General features: G+C 42.4%; 1 protein-coding gene across 1 annotated transcript; it reads left to right on the top strand.

Annotated features, from left to right (window-relative positions):
- Positions 1-2,966: 2,966 nt before the first annotated feature.
- Positions 2,967-8,203, top strand: LOC129683100 (protein farnesyltransferase/geranylgeranyltransferase type-1 subunit alpha-like). Its single transcript, XM_055615703.1, has 3 exons — positions 2,967-3,201; positions 4,737-4,822; positions 8,085-8,203. The coding sequence occupies exons 1-3, from the start codon at positions 3,002-3,004 to the stop codon at positions 8,201-8,203; spliced, it is 405 nt and encodes a 134-aa protein (XP_055471678.1). The 5' UTR covers positions 2,967-3,001.
- The last annotated feature ends 2,442 nt before the right edge of the window (positions 8,204-10,645 follow it).

The raw sequence follows: 10,645 nt of genomic DNA, 5'->3' as shown, positions 1-10,645 counted from the left end.
TGAGCATCAAGGCAGGAAACATGGGGGCAGTGCTGGACCAGTAGCTTAAAGCTCACATCTGTCTCCAAGCTGTAGGCAGAGAGAGAACACTCAAGACTGCATGTCTTATAGTCAGTGTCCTACTGCTGTGAAGAGACACTATGACCAGGACAACTCTTAAAAAGGAGAGCAGAGCCAACATATCTGGATACAGGGGGTCTAGTGGAGACTGATGCACCAACCAAGGACCATGCATAGAGAGGACCTATGCCCCTGCTCAGATATAGCTGACAGACAGCTCAGTCTCCATGTAGGTTACCTAGTAAAGGGAGCAGGGCCTGTCTCCGACATGAACTCTGTTGCCTGCTCTTTGATCACTTCCCCTAGGTGAGGTGGCCTTGCCAGGCCTCAGAAGAAGAGGATGCAGGCAGTCCTGAAGAGACTTGATAGTCTGGGCTCAGTTGTTAAAGGAGGAGGGCTTCTCCTTTCTGAGAACAGGGATAAGGAGGAAGCGGGGGGGGGGGGGGGGACCGGGAGAGACGGAGGAGGGGCCTACGATCAGGATGTAAAGTGAATAAATTAATAATAATTTTTAAAGGAGAGCATTTAATTGGGGGCTGCCTTACAGTTCAGAGGCTTAGTTCATTATCATCACGGCAGCATGCAGGCAGACATGTGCATAGAGAGCTGAGAGTTTCACATCCAGATCAGGCAACAGGAAGAGAGAGACGCTGGGCCTGACTTGAGCACTTGAAACCTCAAAGCCCACACCCACTGACACACTTCCTCCAACAAGGCCACAACACCTAATAGTGCCATTCCCTATGAGACTGTGGCAGCCATTTTCATTCGAACCACAACACTGGACCTGGAGTGGAATTTTGAAACCTCAAAGCCTATCCCCAGTGACATACCTCTAGCAAGGTCACACCTCCTAATCCTTCCCAAGCAGCTCCACTAACTGGGGACCAAGCATTCAAACATATGAGCTTATTGGGGCCATTCTCATCCAACCTAATGATCCATGAAAGATAGTTATTGACAGCCATGGTTTTTTAGCCAATTAAAAGTTTTCAGTCCTTTTTATTGACGACCTGAGAAAGTGCAGGCCCATGCCTCTGAAAAGTCTCAGACTTTGCAGTTTGGTGCCCAAGCTCAGGGATGTAGAGTTTTTAAAGACAAAACCACAAAGGCCATAACTTACGTCAATGTTAGATGAGAGTCAAAGTAACCTTAAAATGTTTATTCCTGGCAGAGCCTAGTCATTATTTCAGATATAGCATCAGTCACTCGTTTATGTATCTTTTCTTGTCATTTTAGTTTACTAATTTATTTTGGTTACTACATCTGGACCATAGTTGAGGCCATGGAAATCTCAAATGTGCTGTCAAGGCAGATGTGACCATTGGTGGGCAGAGGGTAGAGGGTTGAGAATTGTCTAAGCAAACATAAAATGGAGTCAGAACAGTATAGCTTTACCTTAGTCAGTTCAAAATCACCACTGCTGAGACTCTTAGTGCAACCCTTGCTTGGACTCCTATGAGCCTCCTGGGTACCCTTAGATAAGGATGTGGGCAAGAGGAAGAGCTCCTTTGTTAGAGACTGAATTACATCTCACATGAACAGACATTTTATTTACCCTAGAAAACTCAATGGGAACTCAATCCTAGATCCCAACCTATGTTAGGAATGTCTTGAGGGAGAATCCAGGGAACAAAGGGAATTTCTTACAAGTTTCCCCAAGGGTGGGTGTTTCCTTCTGGCCTTTGAGGGCACCTGCACACAGGTGGTGCACATTAACTCAAACAGTCTCTCTCTCTCTCTCTCTCTCTCTCTCTCTCTCTCTCTCTCTCTCTCACACACACACACACACACACACAAATAATGAGTATGTAATAATGTTCTTAATGCTTATTGTATAGTGTAGGTTTTAAACTTTTTGTTTGGTTACCTTAGCAGGGTTGAGTGTGTAGATTAGTAATAGAATTGCGGTAGATACTAGCATTTCTAATTTCTGGGTTTGATCACTAGCACAGGTGGGCTGAGAAACTCAGGACAGGAAAGTTGATTTGGCAGATAACACCTTGGGCTGTTAGGATCCTGGAAACTTCTGCTAAGATTACATACCAACCTCTATTGGGATCCCAAAAGTTCCCTTTTCTGCCCTATAAAACCTACAAGGTCCCATTGCCACCCTTCATTTTTCTAATTAAAGGGCTGTCTGCTTCTAAAGACAGTCTCTTTTATTTCCACTTTGCCTCGATCAGCTCTGATTTAAGAATTCCTCCTAGAATATACTCTGTAGCCAGACACTTGGGTTTTTGCTCTACTGTGAGTGAACCTGGTGCCTAACTGATAGTAAATATTTCCTAATTGAATATATCTGTATCTATTCTCTATGACATTTAGAAAAAAAGCTTCCCTTTTCTCTAACATACACGCGCATTACTCACACAAAATCCAAACTTGATTCCCAAGGACAAAACCCCTGGATTAATAAAATTCTGCTTTATGTAAACCAACATTGAAAAACGTGGAAAAGTGTGAAAGAACGGAACTGGGTAGCGTGGTGAGGGGATGGGAGGGCTGGCTGTGTACCATTCGTGAGTCTTCACACTCCTAACTAGGATAGTCCAAAAGAAGGGAGCGGCAGGGGGCTGGAGATGTAACTCAGTGGTAGAGCATATGCATAGCTCGTGCAAGTGTGGGTTCCTACTCCACGGTTGAAAGAGAAACAAAAACAAAGAAATTTAAAAAAAGAAAGAAAAAGAAAGTTACCCGAAGAAGAAAAACAGCAGCTAACTCCACTGATTCTAAAGGCCTAAAGGCCTCGGCGAAGCCCTGCAGTCTGGAAGGGGCCGTGGTGCCCCAGAAGCGAGTACAGCACTTGGCCGGACCCTCTACACTCACGCCTCTATGGTAGAGCCCGAGGAACCGGAAGTCGGCCACGCCGGGGGCGGGCGGGGCGGGGCGCGGAGGGGGCGGGGCCTCCGCCACCACCCGTGCTGCGGACGGAGGCGAGATGGCGGCCACTGAGGGGGTCGGGGAGTCTGCGCCAGGCGGTGATCCGGGACAGCCCGAGCAGCCGCCGCCCCCGCCTCCCCCGCCGCCAGGGCAGCAGCCTCAGGAAGAAGAGATGGCGGCCGAGGCCGGGGAGGCGGCGGCGTCCCCCATGGACGACCAGTTCCCGAGCCTGTACTCGCCCACCTACGTCTTGTACAGGTAACGTCGTCCCGCGGGCCGCGGCGCTGGAGGCCGGGGCCGAGGTGCTCGCCGCGCCGCGGACGGGCGGACGGGGGCGCCCTCCGAGTCGGCGCGGCCCGGGGCGCGCGCCGGCGGCGCCGGGGTGCGGTGACACCTCCGTGGCCCCGTGGTGCTGTCCGGACGCTAGGCGCGCATCACCGGGAAGGTGCGCTTTTGATAGCTCGCCTCGGGATAACGCAGGTTGAACAGCTAGATTTGCCCTCCGGAAACGCCGTCTTGGCTTCTGCCGACAGGAGAGAACTTTCTTGCCTTTCCTTCATTTTTGCCACGGTCTGTCCTCAGCCCCTCTGCTCTTTCCTCCCTGTGTCCCCTGGTTCCCTGTCGGAAAGTGCTTACTGTCTTCCGTAGTTCTACCTAAACACTTTCAGTGTCTCGTTTGCCATGTTTTTTATGAATGAGTGAAAGGCAATATGCAGCGGTTTCTACCGTTGAATTAATTGAGTTTGGTTGTGGGGTGTTGCCGTTGATCCGAAGCTACTTATGTATTCAGACATTGATTGCTTGTCCCCTTTAGTGTCCTGCAAGCAAATTCTCACATATCCAAAATGACGTTGTGTGAACTTTGCCTCTCAAATTATCCATGATTGGCCAACAAATTGCCTCCAGCCTGGGCCGAGCAGAAGATCAGTGTTAAACTGTTGTTTTGAGACTACTCCCTGGATTGTTTGAATGCTTACAATATGCTGAACAGGTTTTAAGCACTCATTATCTGTTATTCATTCTCAAAATAGCCTTCCAAAATTCATCTCATATTCGAAGAAACTGACATTCAAGGAGGTTAAGTAACTTCCTTAATGTCATACAGGAAGTTGTAAAGCTAATATTCCAACATAAGCAGTTGTCAGATTCCAGAGCCTTCTCTCACCCACGCCAGAGAGACATCTTCCCACATCCCTGGCCCCATCCGTTGGTGACCCTGGAGTCATCTTTGTAGTTGACAGTAGCTAGTATTTCTTAGTTCGATTATTTTAGTGTTGAGACATCACACCTAGGACTTTGTGCCTGTGTTCTGCTTCTTGAGATATATCCCCAGCCCTACTTAGAGTTTAAAATATCAGTTCCTGGTAAAATTCAGGTTTTTAAAAATGCTAACTTCAGAATCTTACTAAACGAATGAGTGAGATTAATTTTAAGTTAAAACATGGATACCTTTTGGAAGACCACATTTTGCCAGACCATAAATTTGAAATTGGTGATGTATAAATGTTTCTTTAAAAAAACAAAACAAAACGTATTTTATGTGTATGTTTGTGTTGCCTGGTTATGTGTCTATGCTCATGTGCCTCCAGAAGCCCTTGGAGGTCAGAAAAGGACATCAGATTCCCTAGAACTGGAATTATAATTTCAAATCTCCATGTGGGCGCTTTAAACTGAACTCTGGCCCTCTGCAAGAACAAGTGCTTTAACTACTGAGCCATCTCTCCAGCCCCTTATTCATTTTTCGTAATCCAAAGGTGGTTGAGTATAATCATGGGGAACATGTCTGTTTTCAGGGACAGGGCGGAATGGGCTGATATAGAACCAGTGCCACAGAACGATGGTCCTAACCCAGTGGTCCAGATCATCTACAGTGAGAAGTGTAAGTTTGTGTTCCTTAGGGAATCTCTAAGTTAAACTTCTAACAAAGTTGAAATATACAACCATGTAGAAAAGAAGTGAGGGAGATTCTTACTTAATAAGAATCTGAATTACTTATGAGTTAATGTTGTTTTCTTTGTCACTTGTCTTCTATTTTGTTCAGGGAGTAGATATTCTAAGTCATGAATGTTACATCATAATACATAATAGCTATTGTATGGTTGTGCTTTAAATTTGCATTTGGAGTATAACAAGTGAGTTACTGTTTTATTTAGAATAACCTTTAGTTGCTCAAGTACCAGCATTTTAAGATACATTTTAACTATGTAGTGTTAGACTCAGTTGAAATGTCTGTGCTGATGTTTTCTTTGACAAAGTAGCCTTTTCTTAAATGTGAACTGTTTGTAAATGGGAGGTCATACAAATGTTGATTGTTCTTCTAAGAAAGGATAAATGGATGAAATGCTATTTTTGGAATTTTATGAGTTTGTATGTTCATATCTGTATATATTTTTACTCTCAGTTAATGTGTTGTTTTCTAAGATTCTTTTTTGCAAAAATAATTTATTTATTCCTTTACTGAATGTGAAGTTGTGGTAACAAATGTTTGAAAACAAAGAGCAATGTTATGGGGATTGCCATATATCAAGTATGAAAATGGAGTACCAAAGAGTTAATATGTCATAGTAGTACAAAAAGGAGGGTGGTAAGCGCTGAAAGTAGGTCATCAGTATATAAGAGGCTTTAATTGTGTTTAAAAAGTGCTTTCATCAATGGCTATGCATTTAGATAAAAACATGATTGTATTACTCTCTCCTATCCTAATGAATTGAAAATAAAGGTGAACTAATGTTCTGAAACAAAGTAAGTAGGCTGTATATACATACATAAGAGAGTAATCATCGGGTAGGGATGCACACTGCTAGAGCACCTGCCCGGCATGTGGATTTGATCCCCAACAAAACAACAGATTGTCTCTGACTAAGAGACATTGTCAACCATCTCTCAGCTGAAAACAAGACAAGCAAAGAAAATAATTGTGATAAAGGCATTATGAGATTAGATATAAAATATTAAGGAAAAATTTCAGAATATATAATAACTACATGGAAATGTTTCCTGAAATATCTCCACATAATATTTCTACAAAAAAAAAAAAAATTTACACAGAAGTGTTTACCTCAGGATGAGAGAAATGTAAGCCACAATTTTTTCAGATTTGTAAGGTTGCTTGGGGGCAGGAGGGTGAGACAGGTTCTCACTTTGTAGCTGTGACTGGCCTAGAACTCATTATGAAGACCAGGCCTTGAATTCACAGGGATCTACCTGCCTCTGCCTCCTGAGGGATGGATGGGGACATTTTCTGAGTTGAAGCTCCTGCTTCTTAGATAACCCTTGCTTGTGTCAAGCTGACAAAAAAAAGTAACCATCCCATTAAGTTAAACCAATCAAATATTGTAAGGTAAATATATCAAAGTTTAAAACTTACACAGTAGCAAAACTATAAGTTAAGAAGCAAACATTATGGGAAAAGTTATGTTTCAGAAAGCAGGACTGATAATCAGAATTTGGTGAAGAACCTTATACAACAATGAGAAGACTATGTTAAAAAATGAACAAAATGTGTGAACTGAAAAGCCACAGAAAAATGAAAGTCCATTGGCCATTAAATAAGAAATGGATAAAAGATATGACAATTAAAATAAGAACTTATGTTGACCTGTGAATAAAATGGTGAAATTAAAACTGTCAAGCTCCATCCATCGTAATACCACACAATAGTTTTCAGATACCTAGTATCTTTGGAAAGCTGTATGTACAGCTGTAAAAATTAGGAAGTACTCAGGTCTGAATGCCAAGCATTTTTAAAGATAGATTTATTTATTTATTTATTTATTTATTTATTTATTTATTTGCTTGCTTATTTATTTATTTATTTATTTGTTTGTTTGTTTGTTTGTTTGTTGGTTTTTCAAGACTAGGTTTCTCTGTATAGCTCTGGGTGTCCTAGAACTTGCTCTGTAGACCAGGCTGGCCTCGAACTCACAGAGATCTGCTTGCTCTGCCTTCCCAGTGCTGAGATTAAAGATGTGTACAACCAGGCCTGGCAATTTATTTTTATTTTATATAGATGCATGTTTTTGTATGTGTCTCAGCATCACGTGCATGCAGTGTCCTTAGAGGCCAGAAGAGGGCATAGAATCCTCTAGAAGTGGAGTGACAGGGTTGTGAGCTGCCGTGGAGGTCCTCAGTGGGAGCAGCAAGTGCTCTTAACGGCTGAGCCATGTCGTCAGCCTCTGAGAGCGACTTCTGATTCTGATTCTGGACTCACTCTAGCATTCAGCATAGTGTAGGTTTCGAAGAGATGGCTGAGTAGCTAAGAGTAGAGGACCTGAGTTTTTTTCTCAGCGCCCACATGAGGCAGCTCATAACTACCCATAACTCCAGCTCCAGACGACAAGTCTGCTGGCCTCCACAGATACTTGTGCACAGCACACGGAAATTAAAGTGAAAAATTAAATCTCTTTTAAAAAATAGATGCTGAGTAGTTAAAAGCACAGACTTTGGAGTCTGATGACCACCTGGCTTAAATTATGACATGTTCACCTCACCAGATCTCTATCCATGAACACATTGTTTAGCCTTTTTGTAATCAGCACCCATAGAAAAGTGTAAATGATGACCGTAAAAGGAACTGTTGTACAGATGAGTGGATTTATATCAAACACGCTAGTACAATGTTTGTCTCGTAGCCAATACCAGGAATATCAGTTGTTAGGATATGCAGCAGTGTTTGAAACAGCAAGATCAAGGGAAACACCTATATATCTCAGAGAGAAATAGATTAAAAATAAAACTTATGACTCTTACAACCATTAAGAAGATTTAGATCTGTTATAACATGAACTTAGATAAGGTATTTGGGAGATTTGATTTGGCATTAGCCTCTAATACTTGTGGCAAGCATTATTTGGCTTACATAGCTCATGTGTTGTGCCTGTTGATGTGGTACACAGCTGTAACCCTAGCACTTGGGAAGCAAGAAGGTTAGGAGTTTAGAGCTAGCCTCGGTTGTACAGCAAGTTTAAGTCCAGCCTGGTAGGCATTAAACACTATCTCCACAAGATTAATAATACAGTGATAAAGTGGCCCAACCACCCACGTTTTCGACGATATTTACTTCCTACAAATACCACGTACATGTAATGGGGTGCATGCTGTGATGCTAGTGACCCTGACATACTGTGTGTTTCCTTCTCCAGTTAGAGATGTCTATGATTACTTCCGAGCTGTTCTGCAGCGCGATGAGAGAAGCGAACGAGCCTTTAAGCTCACTCAGGATGCTATTGAGTTAAATGCAGCCAACTATACAGTGTGGTAAGTAAGAGAGTCCATTAATATTTACTGCTAGCAGGTCTCATGTTTAAGCACAAGTGACTCCTTTCTTTCTTAACTGAGCTTTAATTTTCATCAAAATAATAAGTCACATATTTGCCTTAAAGTCTGTTGAATGAAAAATAACAGTCTCTGCCTCAGTCCTTTGTGCCAGCAGAGACCCGTTCCCGTTTTCTTGAACTGACTTCTGTGTACCAGATAACACTGTGTCGCTGTTTGTCCCTGCATTGTCGGCATAATTCTTTCCGTGAAAGATGCAGAGTCAGCTGCGCTTCCTTCTGCCACAAATGAGTTATGCTTCGTGCTCTTTGTGTCTCGTAGGATAATTACATGTCCTTTAAGAGATCACCGGAGGGTTATTTCTCATTAGTTTTTAAACTTACATTTGTTGGTGTCTGTGTACAGTGCACCCAGGTCTCAGGGACTGACCTCAGGTGCTCAGGCTTAGTGTCATGCCCCTTCACCCTCTGAGCCAACCCTCTTGTTTTCTGAGTTAAGCTCTATTACAGCCCACGTTGGCTGTGAAGTCAGGAGGTAGCTGAGGAAGACTGATGGTGCGTCTGTGTCCACCTCTTGGGGCTACAGTTACAGACATGCATCCCATGACCAGTGGCATATATGCTAGGAAACATTCTGTCTTTTGAGCTGGTTTTGTTTAGTTTAGTTTTCTTTGTACCAGAAATTCCTCTCCCAGACTCTATGATATGTAAACATTTCTTTACTACTGAATGTATCATACCCTGGTATCTCTGCAGACTGTGTAGATCTTTTGTCTTTTACTTTTTTTATTTGTTTTTAATAGAAAAAAGAACTCAAGGTTTCACTGTGCAGACCAAGCTGCCCACAAACTCACAGAGATCTACCTGCTTCTGCATACACACACTCTCTCTCTCTCTCTCTCTCTCTCTCTCTCTCTCTCTCCAGTGTTGGGATTAAAGGCATAAACCAACACACTCAACTCTTTTTCTTGATTCACATTTTTACAGAGCACATCCTTGAGCAGAAGAAATCTTAGAAGTGTTTCAGATGGGGCTGGAGAGATGGCTCAGTGGTTAAGAGTACTTGTTGCTCGTTTTTGTGGTTGGTTGGTTGGTTGGTTGGTTGGTTGGTTGGTTGGTTGGTTGGTTGGTTGGTTGGATTTTTGGTTGGATTTTTGGTTGGATTTTTGGTTGGTTAGTTGGTTGCTTTGGTTTTGGTTTTGGTTTTGGTTTTTTCAAGACAAGGTTTCTCTGTATAGCCCTGGTTGTCCTGGAATTCTCTGTAGACCAGGTTGGCCTTGAACTCACCTGCCTCTGCTTCCAAAGTTCTGGAATTAAAGGTGTGCTGTTGCTCTTACATAGGACCTGGAGTCATTCCCCAGCACTCAAAGTAGCTCACACAACCACCTGTAACTCCAGTTCCAGAGGATCTTATGCCCTTTTTTATGCATGTCACTGTGCGCATGTAGTTGGTACACAGATATACATGCAGACAAAACATTCAAATACATAAAAAACCTTTTTTTTGAGTTTCAGATTTATTTAAAGCCTTTAACTAACAGACTTCTACATTGGAAGCTATACTATATTCTTGCAAAAGTTTGCAGTCTCCTATTTTTTTTTTTAGCCTCAATTGTGGAAAAGATTCCCATTCTTCTTTTAAACCCTTTTTAAAAACGTATGCAAGTGTTTTGCTCACATGTGTGTATGTGTGTGCCACATGCATGGCTGGTTCTGTTAGAGGTGAGAGGAGGGAGTAGGGTCCCCTGGAGCTGAAGTTATAGGGCAGTTGCAAGCCAGCATAGAGAGCTGAACCCAGACAAGAACAAGTGTCCTTAAGCACTGACCATCTCCCAGCCCTAAAGCCTTATGTTAACCTCGTGTAAGTTGTAGGTTTATATATTCTTCTCTGTCTTCTCTCTGGACTGACTTTCAGCTTTGTAATAAGCCTCCTGGATTATCTTATCTTGGGTTTGTTTGTTTGTTTTCTTTAGTTTGTTTAATTTTAATTTGGAGACATAACCTCACTATGTAGCCCTGGCTGGCCTGAAACTATATGGGCTGGCCCAAACTCAGAGCTCTGCCTGTCTGTGCTTTCCAAGTGCTGGGGTTAAAGGGGTGTGCCAGCATTCCCTGTGGAAAGACTTATTTTATTTGTAACATTTTGGTGGTAGTTCTGTAATGATAATATTTTGATGATGTTTGTTTTATAATTATAGTGTATGTACTCAACTGCAGCCTACAGAGAAGGAAGTGTTTTATTTTTTATTAGAAAATGCCAGAATCCAGATTACCTGAAAAGAGCATTTAGTTACTTGTTTTCCCATTCCTTAAAGCTCAAAACTTTACTTTGTCTCTATTTTGTATTTGTTGTGTGCCTCTGTTATACATGAAATGCTTGATTTTTTTTTTTTTTTCCAGTTCTAGATGTGTGAACTTGGACAGTTACA

The sequence above is a fragment of the Psammomys obesus genome, unplaced genomic scaffold (genome assembly GCF_907164565.1).
Source record: "Psammomys obesus unplaced genomic scaffold, mPsaObe1.curated_primary_1811, whole genome shotgun sequence".
Lineage (NCBI taxonomy): Eukaryota > Metazoa > Chordata > Mammalia > Rodentia > Muridae > Psammomys > Psammomys obesus.
Note: the sequence above shows the minus strand (reverse complement) of the source record. Positions and strands in the feature narration are given on the sequence as shown.